The following is a 20,169-nucleotide window of genomic DNA, read 5'->3' as shown; positions in this document are numbered from 1 at the left end:
TTCTGTTGTTGACTTTCTGTTATATTGTTAAGATAAAAATATTTTAAGTATCATTTGATTTATAATTTTGAAACTCTGTACGATTCTTCGTAGGTATGTGTGTTCTAAACAAAACGAATAATACATCAACTATGATATATTTCGTGTCGTCATTTCCGGTTCGCGCGCTGAATGCTGTGCATATTGCGCACTAATGCGCAGCCGCAGTTTGTGGTTGCGTTGACCGGGTACAATGCAGCCGCTTGTACCATGAAAAATACCGATTATTTTTTAGAGTCACCGTTTGTTTTGATATGAAATAACAGCAGATTATCACGGGAGTACCGCTTCCGACTGCGTATACGCTGATTATTTTACGTCACATTTTAAGAATGCTTCTGTGTTCTTACTGCAGTGGTGCTATGCCTCGCTGTCTCTTTTTTTCGTGCTTTTAACTGTCTGGATAATTCGTGTTCTCATCGATATCCCCAGGTAAGTTTCCTAAATGTCACTGTGTGCTTTCTCTGATTTTTGTTTTCCCTTAAATACCCAGAAAACGTGTAAGCATTTCAATGTAAATAGTATGTACAATTACATTATATTTGTTCGATGCTTACTTTGTATGTTTGATATAATATTTAAACATAGGTCGTTTAACAATTTCATTTAGTACTGCAATGATTAATCGATTAACTCGAGTATTCGATAAGAAAAAAATATTCGAATTAAATTTTGTTGCTTCGAGTATTCGTTTAATTAAAGTGAGATTGTAATGGTTTATTTTGAAAGTGTTTACATTTAGTTTTATTGATTAGGGTGGATACACTGTCCTCTGGTCTGCTTCATTTCACATGGCTGAATCCAACTGCTCCCTGTAAAGAACAACATGAGCAAAGTTTTTGTTTGGGATGTTTTTTTAATGCATTCGGGATTTAGTTTTTAGGTATATTTAGTCGTTTTTAGTGGGAATATGAGTCTAAACCATTTGTTAAGAGCACTGTAAAAAAAAAAAATGTTAGCATTTTATAGCATTTAAGCTAGTGGACTTTTGCTATGTAAGTTAGCCAATTATTCTTTTGTTGTACTTAAATCCTCATTTATTTGTTTTTGTTTTTTTTTTTTATACCGTTTGAGGCTCACCCCAGGAATTTAAATTCTTCATGTTCTTTATCCGATTACTCGATTATTTGAATTAACTAGCTCATCGATTAATCGACTACTAAAATAATCGATAGCTGCAGCCCTAATTTCATTTTTAAGGTACGTTGTGTGGTCTCAGGAGTGTGGAGTAACAAAAAAAAAAAAAAAAACTACATGGTGGGATTTCTCCATATAATATACAAGGAAGGCAGTGGTGGATAAAGTACTCACTTTTTTCATACTTAAGTAAAAGTACATAACCAGGTAAAAAATACTCAAGTACAAGTCTACAAGGAAAAAATATACTCATCAAGTAAAGGTACAAAAGTACTTGCTTTAAAATTTACTTTACAAGTAAAAAGTAGGGGTGTCAGACGATTATATTTTTTAATCGAGTTAATTACAGCTTAAAAATTAATTAATCACAATTAATTGCAATTCACACCATCTATAAAATATGCCATATTTTTCTGTAAATTATTGTTGGAATGGAAAGATGAAAAAGATTATCTGACATTATCTGACAGAATTGAAGGGGTGCCAATACTTTTGGCCAGCATTGTAAGTAGAGGTACCACTGCACTGAATTTACCGTCGTCTACTTACAGATGAATAAAATGTCTGAGGTCAACATTGGGAAGCGCCAGGAAAAGTGTGAGAACTGCACCAAGCAGGTGATTTATATTGAAAATTCTTTGTGTCAATGATCTGCTACCAAATCATTCTTAAATTTCAACCGCAGTGCAACAAGAAACAGAGCAACAACGATGGTGTCAGTTCAACACAAGATAGAGAGCAAGTCAACGGAAGGGTAAAATCTTACTTTGCTAAATGAAAAACACAGTGGGTTGTTAGCACATTAAAAGGCTTTGTTCCATCAGGAGAAGGAGTTGTTGCTGAGCGCCTGCCTATCCTGCGACGGCTGTATTTCCGAGGGAGAGAGCCTGAAGATCTCGCAGCAGAACTTGGAGGAGATGGAGCGGGTGTTGGCCCTAAACAAAGTACAAAACTACTCAGGCCTGTGACAGTCGGGGCATTGTTTCAGTTGAGGAATCTCTCTGTGCTCACCAGAAATGCGACGTGGCAAAGCACAAGGTGGTGGTGGCGTCGGTGTGTCCGCAATCGCTTCCGTTCTTTGCCGTCAAACTCGGCATGGACGTCGCGGAGGCCGCCGCTAAACTTTGCGCTTTTCTCAAGAGCTTGGGTGAGTTCATTGATACATAGGGCGGAAAACGCTCAGGTGACTTGAAGTTCCGCTCTGAGACCCCTGCTTTGGCCAAATTTCAAAATTGTCCGATATGCACATGTGATACATCATTGGAAAGCTTAAAATCTCAATTTTCTGGGGGAAGGAAAATTTTGAACAGGAGGGCATTTAAAAATTTTTTTAAAAATAAACAGCAAAACCCTAACTGGAGACGACAGCACGCAATAGCAGAATTAAAGACGCCGTGATTTTAATGAGATATTATCGCGTACATACCATGTTTCGATCCAAAAATTCCATGTAGCATGTATCACCGAGTGTCAAGACACAGCTGTGAATGGCCACACCCGGATTTTTGGGAAATTTTATGGGTGAAACATGGTGATTTAACAAGGGCCGCGATGCAGAAATCGCAGACAACAAGGAGTGGTTGAGATTTTCTTTTTCATATACAGTGGTACCTCTACATACGATCGCTTCGACGCACGAACTTTTCGACATCCGACGTAAAATTTGACTCGCCATTTGTTTCTACATCCGACGACATGCTCGAAATACGACGACAATGGCAGCACCGCAGACGAATGCACAGCGGATTTTCTTGTGTGACAAATCAACACAGGTTTCAGAAAAGGTTGGTACAGGTGGTGAAACAAGGAAAAAGTTGACGCTTACCTTCTAAATGAAGATGCAAATGACAGAAAAATATGAGCGTAGGGTGGGCATCCGTGAAATGGCTCAACAATACATCTCCACGGTCCTCCTCCGACCATCGTTCGCCAGTCTTTATAAGTTAAGCTGACAATTCTTATTGTGGTAACATCTCCAGAGAAATCGCCAGCTTCGCCACGTTTTCATCATTTCTTTCACAACTTATTCAACACAAAACGCCTGCTGTCTGCCGCAATTGACGATGTTCTCAAGAAAGCATTGAAAGCGAAAATAAACTTTCACCCGCTCCCCTCCCTCTTAGTCACGTCAACGCCGCGGTGCCTTCAGGTACAGAAAAAAACGTCCGCCTTATTAGAACCAGTTTCGTTACACTATTACAGGAATTATTATTATTATTATATTATTAATCCGATTTTTATTTATTATTTATTTGTTTTGCTATATGTAATTGCCATTTGTAATAGTACCAGCAGTATTTTTTTAAGGATTTAGTGCAGGTTTTTGGGCTGTGGAACGAATTAATGGAATTATAATGTATTCCTATGGGAAAATCCTGCTCGACATACGACCATTTCGACTTACAAACAAGCTCCTGGAACGGATTAACTTCATATGTAGAGGTACCACTGTAGTTACCCTTGTAAATGGTTGTTTTTTTTTTTTTTTTAATGTTTGATTGATTATTTATCATCTAACAAATTGGGGAAAATGCGACAGTAACAAAAATACATTTAAGCGATAGTTATGAGGTAGATATCCCTGACTTTTTTACAGACGCCAAATTTTTCATTGTGACATAATTTGTTTAAAAGTTTGAAATAGGCTAGTGAATAATTTTTTAAAGTCGTTTTCTTTTTCTTAAAACTAAATATTAGACATCATTTAATGATTCTAAGCTAAAAATGACAGCCATTTTGAATAACAAATATAACTACTTCCCTTCTTTTTATGGCTAGGTTGAAACAAAAGCAGTTGCGCGACGTCTGTAAACGGGGGTCTTCAGGGTAAAACGGACAAATTAAAAATATTTCGGAGGCTTAGTGCACCATGAACCTGCTATGGCAGCATGTAGACATTTTGTTCTATCAAACACAACAGTTGTTTTGGCTTAAAATACAGCTGTTTCTTTTAAAGAGGAGTGCAAGAGCAGAAACTGCTTTTTCAGTCTTGTCTGTGTTTTCCGCCATAATAGGCATTTGCTGTAGGTGAATGATGAATATAATCAAATGTTATTTACCTTCTTTTTACCTTCATTTGTTCAAATCTACTTGCACTGATGAAAAAATACTGAAATATTAGAAATTATGATTAAACAGTATATCTTTTTAAATTATCATTTTTTTCCATAACTTATTGTTAGATATGATAAATCAAGTTATACAGTGGTATGAAAGTGTATCTGAACCTTTTGGAGTTTCTAACAATCCCGCATAAAATCTCCATCAAATGTGATCTGATCTTTGTCAAAATCACACAGATGAAAAATCAGTGTCTTCGTTCACTAAAACCACGCAAACATTATAACTTTTCACATTTTAGTGAAAAATAAGTAATTGAACCTTCTGCCTCAGAAGACAAAAAAAGCATTTGAAACCAATTTTTACCCAACAATTTAAGTCAGGTGTGTGCCCAATCACTGATGAGTGGTTTAAAGCTGCCCTGCCCACTATAAAACACACACCTGGTAAGAATTGATCTTGATGAGAAGCATTATCTGATGTACATCATGGCTCCGTCAAAAGAGCTGTCTGAAGACCTGCGATCAAGGATTTTTGATTTGTATAAAGCTGGGAAAGGATACAAAACCATCTCTAAAAGTCTCGATGTCCATCAATGGACAGTTAGAGAAGTTGTCTACAAATGGAGAGAGTTTGGCACTGGCGCTTCTCTCTCAAAGAGTGGCTGTCCACCAAAGATGAAGCCAAGAGTTAAGCGCAGAATATTCAGAGGTAAAAAAAAAAAAAGAACCCTAGAATGTCTGCTAAAGACTTACAGAAATCACTGGCACGGTCCAATATCTATGTGAACACATCAACTGTATTTAAATCTATGGTCAAGAATGGTGTTCATGGGAGGACTCCACGGAGGAAGCCACAGCTGTCTTTAAAAAAAAAAAACATTGTTGCTCGTTTAATGTTCGCAAAAAGGCACTTGGACACTCCTGAAGAAGTTTTGGCAAAATATTTTGTGGACTGATGAAACCAAAGTTGAATTGTTTGGGAGTAACACACAACGTCATGCGTGGTGGAAAAATGGAACAGCTCACCAACATCAACACCTCATCCCCACCGTGAAGCATGGTGGAGGGAGCAACATGATTCGGGGCTGTTTTGCTGCCTCAGGGCCTGGACAATTTGTAATCATTAATGGAAGAATTTATTCAAAGGTTTTGCAGGATGATTTCCAGGAAAACTTGAGGCCATCTGTCAGACAGTTGAAGCTAAAAAGAGAATGGATGCTGCAACAAGACAATGATCCAAAACACAGAAGTAAATCAACTTCAGAATGGTTTCAGAAGTCAAAGTTCAGACTTGAACCCCATTGAGATGCTGTGGCATGACCTAAGGACAGCAATTCATGCCAGACATCCCAGGAATCTGACTGAACTACAGCAGGTTTTGTAGAGAAGAATGAGCCAAGATTAGTCCTTATCGATGTGCCAGACTGATCTGCAGCTACTGGAAGCGTCTGGTTGAAGTTATTGCTGCCAAAGGGGGGGCACAAAATGTTAAATGTGATGGTTCACTTACTTATTTTTCCCACTTCTGTCATTGTTTGCATCCGGTCCTCATTAAAGTATGAAAACCTATAAATGTTTGGGTGTTTTTAGATAAAGCAGTTTTTTCATCTGTGAGATTTTGACAAAGATCAGCTCACATTTGATGGTGATTTTATGCAGAAACTTGAGAAATTCCAAAAGGTTCAGATACTTTTTCATACCACTGTAAATTAATACAATGTTAATAAGAGCTAAAATAATTAAATTAAAATGAATTTTAAAAATATATATACTCGGGTCACGGCTCTCGAAAGTAGTTTCTTCCCCCCATAGCATTTAATGTATTGCATGCCACTGACGGTGATAGACGTCCAATTATTTAAACTGGGAGTGGTGGCCATGTATCTTTCTTCTTTTGTCAATCATCTTTCAGTGCTATTGACAGCGCTAGATGTTCAATCCATGCGCCCGCTAAATTTAACTTGAACAATTCCCTAATTTTAGTCTAAAGGTATTTGATTCCCTATTTAAAGCAGCACTTGGGAACTTTTCAGTTTTGGTTGATTTTAGCGACGCCGGTGGACAAAAGCGGTAGTGTTTCGCCTTAACCCTTTCAGACTCTCATTTTTTCAGAATGGGGGGGGGGGAATCTGCAAAAAGTGCAATTTTTTAGGTCGGAGATATTTCACACTTTTATTCGTTATTTTTCATGTGAATGTGTTGTAATGAGAAATGAGCACTTTATGTTATCCTTTTTTAAGTTTCATTTGGTCAGCCATTTTCAAAGAGCCAGAAATAGCAAAGAGGGCATGTCAAGCCTCGTGATTTGATTTCGATGGGTAAAGTTTCATCCAATCATCTCCCAGAAGTGGCAATAGCAACTAAATGTATCCAAATTTAACAAGCTAGTTGCGTGCAGACCGTTTGAATGATGTCACTCAAAAATCCACTGATCTGCATTTCTATTTAAGGCATTTACAGTTGATTGTTTTGGCAACTGTGTTTTTGTTTCTGAATGATCTTCATTTCCATATAGGGGTGCAGTTTGTGTTTGATACCACTCTAGCAGCAGGATTTAGCATCATAGAGAGCCAAAAGGAATTTATTCAGAGGTATCGCAGGAGGCACCATGACTCCAATGCCTTGCCTATGTTCACCTCCTCCTGCCCAGGTAAATTCATCCACCTCACAATGCATTTTATTGTGCTTTGCTTTTCTCTCCTGTACCTGTTTGTCTACTGTATACCGGCACATTGGACACATAAGAATATCCTGAGAAATATTGACTAATTACTGTAATTTTCACACTATAAGGCGCACCTGACTATAAGCCGTCACCCACCAAATTTGACATGAAAACAGGATTTGTTCATAGATAAGCCGCACTGGAATATACGCTGCAGCTGTCCTCACTGTATTATAAGACCAAATGAACCACCATGAAGCTTTGAACCAATTGGCTGCAAAGGTTCAAGAAGCTTCATTTGGCCATAACTGCTCTCTTGGGGGAGACAGTCAACCTCTGCTGCCACCTGCTGTCAATACTGTTGTTGTCCAACATGCCTCCTAGCATGCTTTGCAGCGTTACAGATGTAAATAACAATCAAAGTTTATGTTCTGTGCTAATTATTTCTTCAGTTATTGTTCCAGTTGTTTCATTAAGTGCTAGTTACGGTATTTGGTAACACTTTATTTGACAGTGGCGCCAAAAGACTGTCATAAGGCAATCATAATTATGACATGACACTGTCATGAGCATTATTGAATGCTTATAACTAAAGATACACGATAATATCAGTTACAGATAATTATCGGCCGATAATGGCAATTATGACGTCACACAGATAATCCAGATATTAAAAAATTCAACCGATAATGCAATCCGATAATTATATACTTGATTTAGCCTCCAAATGTGCAAAACATTAAGAGGGGTTTTAATTAGGGCTGTCTAACGATTAAAATTTTTAATCGAGTTAATTACAGCTTAAAAATTAATTAATCGTAATTAATCGCAATTCAGACCATCTATAAAATATGCCATATTTTTCTGTAAATTATTGTTGGAATGGAAAGATAAGACACAAGATGGATATATACATTCAACATATGGTACATAAGTACTGTATTCGTTTATTAGAACAATAAATCAACAAGATGGCATTAACATTATTAACATTCTGTTAAAGCGATCCATGGATCGAAAGACTTGTAGTTCTTAAAAGATAAATGTTAGTACAAGTTATAGAAATTTTATATTAAAACCCCTCTTAATGTTTTCGTTTTAATAAAATTTGTAAAATTTTCAATCAAAAAATAAACTAGTAACCCGCCATTGTTGATGTCAATAATTACACAATGCTCATGGGTACTTAAGCCCATAAAATCAGTCGCACCCAAGCGCCAGCAGAGGGCGACAAAACTCCAAAAAACACAAGTAACAAGTGGAGATTGCACTGTGCTGTCATTTTAATCTGTTTGAGCCCGTTACCGCCCGTTAACGCGATAATTTTGACAGCCCTAGTTTTAATATAAAATTTCTATAACTTGTACTAACATTTATCTTTTAAGAACTACAAGTCTTTCTATCCATGGATCACTTTAAGAGAATGTTTATAATGTTAATGCCATCATGCTGATTTATTGTTATAATAAACAAATTCAGTACTTACGTACCGTATGTTGAATGTATATATCCGTCTTGTGTCTTATCTTTCCATTCCAACAATAATTTACAAAAAAATATGGCATATTTTATAGATGGTTTGAAATGCGATTATTTACGATGAATTAATTTTTAAGCTGTAATTAACTCGATTAAATATATTAAATTAACTCGATTAAATATAAATTATGTTTGACAGCCCTAGGTTTTTTAAAGTACTAGATTACTGCATACCACCATGAATGTAAAGTAATTGCTAACATGGCTCAATCAGACAATACTTAACTCATTGTCTGCTATTAGAACCTTAAAATGGATTGGACGTCTATAGGGCTGCAGCTATCGATTATTTTAGTAGTCGTTTAATCGATGAACTCGTTAGTTCGAATAATCGAGTAATCGGAAAAGGAACATGAAAAATTAAAATACCTGAGCTGAGCCTCAAACGGTATTAAAAAAATAAACAAGGATCTAAGTACAACAAAAAAACAATTGGCTAACTTACAGAGCAAAAGTCCGCTATCTTAAATGCTAGAAAACGCTAATGTTTTATTATTATTTTTTTACAATGCTCTTAACAAATGGTTCAGACACATATTCTTACAAAACACGGCTAAAAATACCTATAAACTAACTAACAAATTCATTAAAAAAAGCATTAGCTCAAACAAAAACTTGGCTTATGTTGGTCTTAACATGGAGCAGCTGGTTTCAGCCATGTTAAATGAGGCAGACTGGAGGACTTTCAAAATTACCATTACAACGCCACTTTAATTAAACGAATACTCGAAGCGGCAAAATTTAATTCGAATCTTTTTTTTCGAATCGAATACTCGAGTTAATCGATTAATCGTTGCAGCACTAGACGTCTACTAGTAAACCAATTTCAGTTGATGGCAGAAGCGTGAAAAGAAATTTCTTAGGACTCCTTGGTACCAATGACATTCAGTGCCGATACTAGTATGGGTGCAACACTACTTTTTACTTACCATATACAGATAAGAATGCAGTGCTGGTGGTGATAGATAGAAAAAGTGCTTTTCTTCCACCACTCCCTTCTATGGAACATTCTGTCAGCTGTCGATCATTCTCTAGTACAGTGATGAACCTGTACTGAAATCTGCATAGAACAAATCTTTTTTTTTTTTTTTTTTTTTTTTTTAAATTAAGGAAAAAAAAAAGTGTTCAAATAAATTGTACTCATCTACAGGTTGGATTCGCTATTCGGAGCGCGTCCTCGGGAGTTTGGTCACGCCTCACATCTGCACAGCAAGGTCTCCGCAGCAAATTATGGGATGTCTTGTCAAAGACTACTTTTCTAAACAGCAGGTGAGGGAGTGAAGTGGAAGGATGTTGTGATAATCCATGGGGGTGTGACAATATATCAAAATGATGATGTATCGCGACACTTTGTGTATCGTGAGGTACAAAGAGGTTGCCACCCCTAGTTTCTATCGGTTGCTATAATACAGACATGTCCAAAGTCCGGCCCGGGGGCCAAATGCAGCCCGTGGTCAAATTTCATCCGGCCCCCAGCCTCTGTCATAAAATCAATAACATCTGGCCCGCACACAGACTTAATAAATTGGTCAGCAGTACTGCAACCAGTATATAAAGTAGCTTACACACGAAATGCTGCTCCTCATTTACCTACTAAAAAGCAGCAGCATTTTAACCCTTCACTGCCAAATGTATCACATTTGATACACCTAAAATTTCATGATTTTCAGACTAATTTAGAATTTTGACATTTCTTTTTGGAAAAAAAGGATGGATGCAAGTCAACATCTGCAGGTTCCATGAGAAAAAAACATGATTAAGCATGGGTTATAGATATTAGAGCGCGTATTATCGTATTTTTCGGACTATAAGTCGCAGTTTTTTTTTCATAGTTTGGCTGGGGGTGCGACTTATACTCAGGAACGACTTATGTGTGAACTTATTAACACATTATTATATCATTTTACATGTTATTTTGGTGTTTTGGAGTGACACTGATAGTTTGGTAAACTTGTTAGCATGTTTTTTATGCTATAGTCATCTGAATAACTCTTAATAGCTATGTTACGTTAACTCACCGGCCACGTTCGCATTTTGTTGTTCATGCATTGTGTAACATTATCATACTGTACACTTATACAGCACGTTGTTTTCTATTGTATTTTTATCATAAAGTGCCTTTCAAGATGGCATATCTGTTCTATGTGTTGGATTTTATTGAGTAAATTTCCCCCCAAAATGCGACTTATACTCCAGTGCGACTTATATATGTTTTTTTCCTCTTCGTTGGGCATTTTATGGCTGGTGCGACTTATACTCAGGTGCGACTTATAGTCCGAAAAATACGGTACATATATTCATTTGGACTTTTCTTTTCAAAAATTTGAAAAAAAGGTTTCATTAGGAACTTATTTTTCAAATTTTGGGATTCTCTGATAATTGCTTCATGTTGCAGGTATTTAAGGGCTAAGCAACATTACTCCTTGTGACCCTCTACTTCCAATTTTCTAAAATGGCGACAATCAACAAAAAAAAGTTGACTGTGACTGCCGACGCTTCAAGGATAGATGAAAATTGGACTATTTCTTCACTAACTGTGTCTTGCCTCATTTGCAAAGAGACAGTCGCTGTTTTTAAAGATTTCAACCTGAGGCGATATTACCAAACAAGACACGCTGACATGTACTACAAGATTACAGGGAAGATACGCAGCGAGAAATTGAAGCAACTTGAAGCTAGTTTAATTTCACAGCAGTAGTATTTCGCAAGAGCCCAAGAGTCGAAAGAGAACGCTGCAAAGGCTAGTTGCGAGATTGTTGAAATTATTCATTAAAAAAATAATAAAGCAAATGTGACACACTGAATGGCTTGCTAAATTTTGCTTAAATATATTGTTCTACATAAAGGACGTCAGCCAAGGTCGGCCCCCCACATTTATACCACCCCAAATCTGGCCCCCTTTGCAAAACGTTTGGACACCCCTGTTATAATATGATGAAAATTGTTGTACATACAATATATCTGTGATATGAAAAAGTATTTGAACCTTTTGGAATTCCTCACATTTCTGCGTAAACTCATGTGATCTGATCTTTGTCAAAATCACACAGACGAAAAAAAACAGTGTCTGCTTTAACTAAAACCAACTAACATTTATACGTTTTTATATTTTAATGAGGATAGTATGCAAACAATGACAGACGGGGGGCGGAATAAGTAAGTGAACCATCACATTTAATATTATGTGCTCCCCCCTGGCAGCAATAACTTCAACCAGACGCTTCCTGTAGCTCCAAATCAGTCCGGCACATCAATCAGGACTAATCTTGGCCGATACTTCTCGACAAAACTTCTGAAGATCAGTTAGATTCCTGGAATGTCTGGCATGAACCGCTGTCTTTAGGTCATGCCACAGCTTCCCAATGGGGTTCAAGACTGGACTTTGACTTGGCCACTCCAGAATGTGTATTTTGTTCTTCTGAAACCATTCTGAAGTTGATTTACTTCTGTGTTATGGATCATTGTGTTGTCTGACAGACGGTCTCAGGTTTTCCTGCAAAACAACATGATTTCTTTTGAATCATTTTTCCATTAATGATTACAAGTTATCCAGGCCCTGAGGCAGCAAAACAGCCCCAAATCATGATGCTCCCTCCACCATGCTTCACGGTGGAGATGAGGTGTTGATGTTGGTGAGCTGTTCTATTTTTCCTCCACACATGATGTTGTGTGTTACTCCCAACCAATTCGACTTCTGTGGAGTGTCCAAGTGCCTTTTTGTAAACATTAAACGAGCAACAATGGGGTTTTTTTAGACAGCAGTGGTTTACTCTGTGGAGACCTCCCATGAACACCATTCTTGGCTATAGTTTTCCATATAGTTGATGTGTGCACAGAGATGTTGGACCGTGCCAGTGATTTCTGTAAGTCTTTAACAGACACTCTAGGGTTCTTTTTTACCTTTCTGAGTAGTCTGCGCTGAACTCTTGGCGTCATCTTTGGTGGTCGGCCACTCCTTGGGAGAGAAGCAACAGTGCCAAACTCTCTCCATTTGTAGACAACTTCTCTGACTGTCCATTGATGAACATCCAGACTTTTAGAGGTGTTTTTTCATCCTTACACAAATCAACAATCCTTGATCGCAGGTCTTCAGACAGCTTTTTTGTCCAAGCCATGAGGCACATCAGACAATGCTTCTCATCAAGACAATTCTTACCAGGTGTGTTTTTTATAGTGGACAAGGCAACTTTTAACTACTCATCAGTGATTGAGCACACACCTGACTTAAATTGTTTGGTAAAAATTGGTTTCAATTGCTCTTTAAGTCTCCTTAGGCAGAGGGTTCACTTATTTTTCCCCCTTCTGTCATTTTTTTTTTAAAATGCTATCCTCATTAAAATATGAAAATCTATAAATGTTTGGGTGGTTTTAGTTAATGAAGACTAGGGCTGTCCCAAACGACTAATTTTCTCCCGATTAGTCAGCCGACTATTTTTACGATTAGTCGACTAATCTAATAATTAATAATTTTTTTTTTTTTTTTTTTTGGGTTGACGCTTATCAATTCACAAAAAACATATTGGAACACTTAAATTAATTATCAAAGTACGAATAAACACGTAAATAACAATAATAAATCACAAACTAAACAATGAGTTCAAATGCTGATAGAATTAACTAGTGTAGCATCCTGATTGAAAAGATGGTCTCTTAAACTGATGGTTTACAACTTTTATTCCATCCTTGATGTAATCACACTGTAAGAGCTACGGTGCACACAAATAAAACAGCACAATTAGAAATTAACAAAAAACTTTTCATCTTTTCCCTTTTAAACCTTATTTATATATCAATGAATTGCCTATATGCAGCCTTTACCTTAATTTATTACCTTATCATTGACAGTCTCTCCCTTGAGTGCAATCACTGAATATACTGTATATATTTGTGACCTTTTAACCTTATATAATTTTCTATACCATAAAATAAACCATAACATGAAATAAACCTTTCAATTAGCATTAAGAACAATACTAATAGCACTTATAGGCCCATTGTCAATGAAACATTATTATTTAGTAGGGCGACAGCACCCTCTGGTGTACAAGAAATGAAAAAACAAAAAAAATTTACAAACTGGGCGACGGCGCTTGAGGTGTTTATTCACGGCTGACGTGCAGCCCAGCTTGGCATTGAAGAGACAGGACAGAAGAGTGTACCCTCCTTTGTTTCTTTGAAATAAGTCAATGTTTTGGACACTCTGGTGCGCTTTTTTTGGCTTTGTGCCACTTTCCCCGCTTGCATACAGAGCATCCGACATTCTGAACTTTCCACGCATATGTTTTTTTAACCCTTTAACCGTCGACGGGATGTTGTGCTCGTCGACGGATTTACGTCATCGATGACGTCGACTGTCGACTAATCGGGACAGCTCTAATGCAGACACTGTTTTTTCATCTGAGTGATTTTGACAAAGATCGTTTGATAGTGATTTTGTGCAGAAATGTGAGAAATTCCAAAAGGTTCAGATACTTTTTCATACCACTGTATCTGTGGAGTGGAAGGTGTCAGCACTTTTAGACCAACAAATTATAGCCAACCTTATTTCATCATGAGTAACTGCTCAATAAAACAACATTCGCAATAAATGATTTTGTCTTTTCCGTCTACAGAAGCTCAACGCTGACAAGGTTTACCATATCGTGGTGGCTCCCTGCTTCGACAAAAAACTGGAGGCTGTCCGAGAAGAGTTTTACAACAGTCTGCTGGAGAGCAGAGATGTGGACTGTGTCCTCACCTCAGGTTCGATACTCCTTATCTTTTACACGGCCAGCGTAGACCAAATAAAATAGCAGTTGCTATTACGGAATTGTTTTTGTTCCAGAGGTTATGTTGACCATTGCTTTCGGGTTGTCACAAAACAAGTAAGCCACGTGCTGTTTGTTTATGGTCTCAAAGGACAACAAATACACACTCCCCTCTGGATATAATAATTGTATTTTCATAAAAGTTGATAAACTCATTTAGAAAAAGAAAAAGTTGTAAATGTTATTATTCACGCAATAAAGCAATAAGTTTCAGTGCATTCAGGGAACAGTCATAAGATTAAAGCAGACAAGAAAAATTAGTCACTACTTGTATTAGTAAGACATAATTGTGTAATATGTCATTTTCCAGGGGAAATTTACTACCTCATGCAGCAGAAGAAGGTCTCTATTGAGGAGCTAGACTCTCTTCCGTTGGACCATGTGTAAGTAGTTGACCTCAGTTTTTATCTTATGTACCATAATTTTTGGACTGAAAGCCGTCCTTCATTTTGAATCCCATTTTATTATTTATTTGGGTTATTAGGTAACACTTTATTTGACAGTGGTGTTATAAGACTGTCATAAGACCGTCATAATTATGACATGACACTATCATGGCCATTACAGATGTTATTTAGTGTCATCCGGAAAATTATGTCACTAACATCATTTAAGTCCAGCTTGGATCTCTACATCCATTCAAAAGTGAGATGATTTGCCAGATAACACTAAATGACATCAGTTATAAGCATTCATCAATGCTCAAGACAGTGTCATATCATAATTATTATTGTCTAATGTAGGGCTGAAGCTATCGATTATTTTATTTAAAATACCTGAGCTTAGCCTCAAACGGTATTAAAAAAAAAAAAAAAAAAATCTCTGTACAACAAAAGAACAGTTTACTAATTTAGTACAAGTCCGCTAGATTAAATGCTATAAAATGCTTTTTATTTATTTTATTTTTTTACAATGCTCTTAACAGATGGTTCGGACAAATATTCCCACAAAAAATCGCTAAATATACCTATGAACTAAATTACGAATGCATTAAAAAAAAAAATTGCTCAAACAAAAACTTAGCTTATGTTGGTCTTAACAGTGAGCAGATGGCTTAAGCCATGTGAAATGAGGTAGACTACAGGGCCGTGTATCCACCCAAATCAATAAAACTAAATGCAAACACTTTCAAAACAAACCATCACAACACCACTTTAAACGAATGCTCGAAGCAGCAAAATTTAATTCGAATCTTTTTTTCTAATTGAATACTCGAGTTAATCGATTAATCGTTGCAGCACTAGTCTAATGACAGTCCTATAGCGCTGCTGTCAAATAAAATGTTACCAAATGCTATTTCTAGGAATTAATGAAAAAAATACAACAGTAACTGAAGAAAGAATTGGCACAGAACAAGGATTTTGATTGTTATTTACATCTGTAGCTCTGCAATGCATGCTAGGAAGCATGTTAGACGACAACAGTGTTGACAGCAGGTGGCAGCAGAGGTTGACCGTCTCCCCCAAGGGAGCAGTGATGGCCAAATGAAGCTTCTTGAAGCAGCCAATTGGTTCAAAAGTTCATGGTGGTTCATTTGGTGTTATGACAGTCATATGATGCCGCTGTCAAATTAAGTGTTACCGGTTAATATCTTTTGGTGTAAATATTCAATAATACAGTGAGGACAGCTACGTCTTATAGTCCAATGCGGCTTATCTAAAAACCAATGCCATCTGGGGCATTTGCAGAATTTAGTCTCCCCCCCTTACACTCACCAGTGCAGTGTCTCCTCTAGTGTCAAGGCTTGCACACACGGTAAGATTTGTTTTCTTATCTTCGGTAGGGAGCTTTAGCCTTTAAAGGTCTGTGCTGCGTGATCATCACGCACTAAATGTAACCGGTAGCGTTCACATTAGCATTAGGCTAAGGCTAATGGCGAGCGTCGGTTTGAACTCTTGGACAACTTTGGCTCTTTGGCTGCCATTGACTGTACTAGACGTCCAATCTATTTTGACCTGTAGAGGCCAATGAATGAAGGTTACTGAATACACACAATCTCTGGTTTTATTGGCCCCAATGTCAAAATAAAAGCATGTGATTATGTACGTGCAGAACAAATAAGCTGCAATGTGCCTGTCAGGCAGAAGAACCCTGCACTTTGAATTAGTGTCCTCACCTTCCACCGCAATGATGACACACTTTAAAAGGAATAACTGATAAATGAACTCATTTTCTATCGCAGGCTCGGAGAAGGTGGGGACTTGACGCTGGTTCGCCATGAAGGTCGCGGTTCTGAGGGTTTTCTGGAACACGTGTTTAAACACGCCGCCAAGGAACTATTTGGTCTGGACGTTCACGAGATCACATACCAGACGCTTAGGTGAGTTGAGACGACACAAGTGGAGGTCAGCTGTGAAAACACGCACGTCAACGTTTGTCCTGCAGGAACCGTGATTTTCAAGAGGTGACGCTCGAGAGAGATGGCGAAACGCTGCTTCAGTTCGCGGCCGTTTACGGTTTTAGGAACATCCAGACTCTGGTGCATCGCATGAGGAAGGGACGAGTGCCTTACCAGCTGGTGGAAGTGCTGTCATGTCCAGGAGGTAAAACTGTGATAGAATGCCAGTGTTGATTCCGTGAAAGATGACGAAAATGAAAAATATTTCAACAATGAACACTTTTTTTCATGACGATGATGGGACGATGACGAGCTAAAAATGTGTTTTGGTAGACTAAAATATAGCGAGCCCAATGTCAGTTTTTATTTTTGACAACAACAAAAAAACCTAAAAAAAAAAAAACCAAATCAGCCCACTTCCTGATCATTTTGGGGAAAATTCAGAATTTGCAAAATACGCATGGCCTGACCAAAATGACTTATTAGAGCCGGGCAGTATACTGAAAATTTACCGTTACCGAAATTCTTCACGATGACTGACATAATTTTGACCGTGTCGGTAAATTCGCTAATTTAATGAAACAAGAAAATATAGTCTTTTCATCCCGCTTTGACTCTCTTTGTTGTGCGGCCATGTTCATTCCCCTTCAAGAAAGCAGTCAGTGTGCTTACGTATGAAGTCACGTGGTTATCAGGAACTCAAACAGAAGCCCAGTTGGCTAACGCTAGCGGCTATCGCTACAAGCAAACGTGTTGGAGTCGGGCTTAAGGGAGCTTCGCCAAACTTTCACCGGACATGAAGTAGACCCTTGGCGGCCTCCAAACGGGCTTTCACCCGCTTTCCTCCCTGGTTCTCACGATTTCAGGAGAGGGTGCTCTCTACTGGTAGCCATGCCACAGGCTAATGCTAGCGGCTAACGCTATGAAATGAACGTGATGGAGTCGGATAGTGGCTCTAACCTTGTCAAAACGGCTTAACTTAATGAGTAGATTGGGCATGGACTGCATCTCGCAATTACTATGTCGCGTTATTTTGTATCTGTGTGTGTATGTGTGTGATTTCTTTGAAATCTTTTATGTGGGTAAAGCATTCAGCATAAATTATAATGTAACAGTGAAGCCTATAATATGACCGTTTAATAGCCACAGCTATTTTTCTGCATGTGCTTGCTTTATTTTGTGTCATTACTGCCATGTTAAACTTAAATGTTTCATTGGCAAAAGAGAAATATAGCTTTAATGTGTGTGTCTGTGTGGGGGATGCATGTGTGCCTGCATGTATTAAAAAATGCTGACGAAAACTGAAACCATGAAGTAAACACTTGTGTTGAGTAATTATGTCACAGCAGCCATTAACAATAAGTTGTCTGTTTGAAGTGTTTTGTTCAAACCGTAAGTCATTTGTGTTACAATGACATGTTTCACAGTCGTCGTATTGATTTTTATAATGTTGTAGATTGTTCAAGTCATACAAGCTGTTATAAATGTTCATACTTCAATTCTTATGATTTACAAGAAATTGTTATACAATTAATGTTTGGACTCCATGTACAATTGTTTAAATATGTTCAATTGAAATCTGGTAAGTAAATCACCGAGAAACTGTTAATTTGTATTTCACGCATTGATTCAGATTTTCACATTATATAACAGTCCGCTTGGGCGAATTTATCCTCATTTATCATTATCGAGGTAAATCTGCTCAATTTACCGTGATAGGTACTTTAGGCCATATCGCCCAGCCCTAATTAATATACAGTTTCTGTTTTTTTTATCAATGGAAAATGAAAGAAACAATGTGCAACATTACTCATTCATTTTGTGGGTTTCATTACGCCTTTACCAGGGTGCTTAAGTGGCCGCGGTCAAGCCGAGAACAAGACGGCAGGTCGCGTGGATAAAATCCTGGTCCAGCAGATGGAAGAAGTCTACAACAGCTTGCCCGTCAGCCTCCCGGAGCTCAACCCAACTTTGCAGACGCTCTATCAAGACTGGCTCGAGGGCCAAGATTCTCCGCAGACCTGCAAGCGACTACATACCCAGTACCGGAGTCAAAATCAGAGCCCTTTACAGCCACCACACATGCAGTGGTGAGAATGATTGAACATAGAGTGCCATGTTGGGTTTATTGGGGATTTTGCTTGGGTTAGCTCACCCGAATTTTTGGGATACATTGAGGACCATCTAATGCCTTTTAATCAAGTCAAGAGCTGGACTCAGTAGACAGAGTTCTCCCAATTGTCCATTGAAGGGAGATACTGTGTGTTTTTTGGAAACAAACTAAAAACAAAAAATGCTTTAGCAGTGTCTGGAAGTATTAAAATGTAATATGTTAGTAGTCACGTGGATAGCGAACACTTATTGAAGACTCATTCTTTCCAAACCAAAATTGCTTTGTTTTTGTCTTCTTTGCTCAAAAGGTTCAGCAGCAGTGTTACAACAACTATGCAAGTGTCTGATCAACCTATTCCGTCAGTACCGTGACAAGTATTTGCTTTTCATATGTACGCTATGTTCATGTGTGTGTGTAACTTGATCAAAATGTGTTTATCACTAAAGAACAATAGAAGTCTGAAGTGAGACTTTCGTCCTTTTGAGACTTTTGTTTTATTCTATCAAAGCAGTACTTATAAAGTTCAAATTATTTATACCTCGCCAAATTTTTTGTTTGTTTTTTGTAACATGCTCCACAACGATGTCTAAACAGACATTGTCAAGGGCGAAGAAATTTTCCCTGATCCTGTCCTTGGGATGAGGTCGGCCAACCAAGGACACACCAGCTGCGGAATTCGAGGGACGAATAACTCCGTTCCGCATTGCAAAAAAAAAAGGCCATCGCTTCTCTCTGAAGGGTTCCTCATTGCTGTTGAAAGACATGGCTTGTCTTCATATCACTATAAATTCCAATTATTCAATTACAATGTTGATCAATTATATTTTCAACATGATTTGCATCATTTTCAAGGCATAGCCTACTTGATTTTTAGACCGTTTTTTTGGTTTGTTTGTTTTTTTTCACTTTGCGAAAGGTGAATTCAGTAGATTAAGAAAAATAAAAAAGTGAATTGCCCTATGTACCCAGTCTTTGTGTATGATGGACCAGGAGTGCAAAAATTAAATAGATACACAAATAAATAATTAAAAGTCATTAAAATGCTTCTTTTTCAGTATTTTTTAAAAATGGAAAATCTTACAAATTAAATATTTAAAAATGGAAATAATGAATAAGTGAAAACAAAATTAAATGTTAATTGAAATAAATATTGAAATAGAAGCATTTTAACAACACTTTTAATTTGTGTATTAATTTTTGCACTCCTGGTCCTCCATACACACGGGGAACAAGAGTGCAAGAATGAAATACATTTTTTTAAAAATGAAATAAATGATGAAATAAAAATTGGAATAAATAAATAAAAATAGGTCTAAATAAATAAATGTTCAAATAAATAAAAATTGAAATAAATATTGAAGTAGAATAAATGTTGAAATAAATACATATAAACTGAAATGCATGAATAAAAATTGTATATGTTGGAATAGATAAATGTTGAAATAACATTGAAATTTGTAAATAGATAT

The 20,169-nt window shown here is 37.3% G+C and overlaps 1 protein-coding gene across 1 annotated transcript; it reads left to right on the top strand.

The window, feature by feature from the left end:
• Positions 1 to 206: 206 nt before the first annotated feature.
• On the top strand, positions 207 to 19,600 carry narf (nuclear prelamin A recognition factor). The gene is made up of 12 exons (XM_057827082.1): positions 207 to 471; positions 1,728 to 1,793; positions 1,862 to 1,930; positions 2,001 to 2,120; positions 2,191 to 2,323; positions 6,754 to 6,888; positions 9,593 to 9,711; positions 14,055 to 14,184; positions 14,560 to 14,632; positions 16,432 to 16,569; positions 16,635 to 16,792; positions 18,434 to 19,600. Exons 2-12 carry the CDS (start codon positions 1,728 to 1,730, stop codon positions 18,679 to 18,681), a joined length of 1,389 nt encoding a protein of 462 aa, XP_057683065.1. The 5' UTR covers positions 207 to 471; the 3' UTR covers positions 18,682 to 19,600.
• Positions 19,601 to 20,169: the final 569 nt, after the last annotated feature.

This window comes from Corythoichthys intestinalis, chromosome 21 (assembly GCF_030265065.1).
Source record: "Corythoichthys intestinalis isolate RoL2023-P3 chromosome 21, ASM3026506v1, whole genome shotgun sequence".
NCBI classification, from domain to species: domain Eukaryota; kingdom Metazoa; phylum Chordata; class Actinopteri; order Syngnathiformes; family Syngnathidae; genus Corythoichthys; species Corythoichthys intestinalis.
The sequence above is the reverse complement of the archived record's forward strand: the minus strand, read 5'-3'. Positions and strand labels throughout refer to the sequence as shown.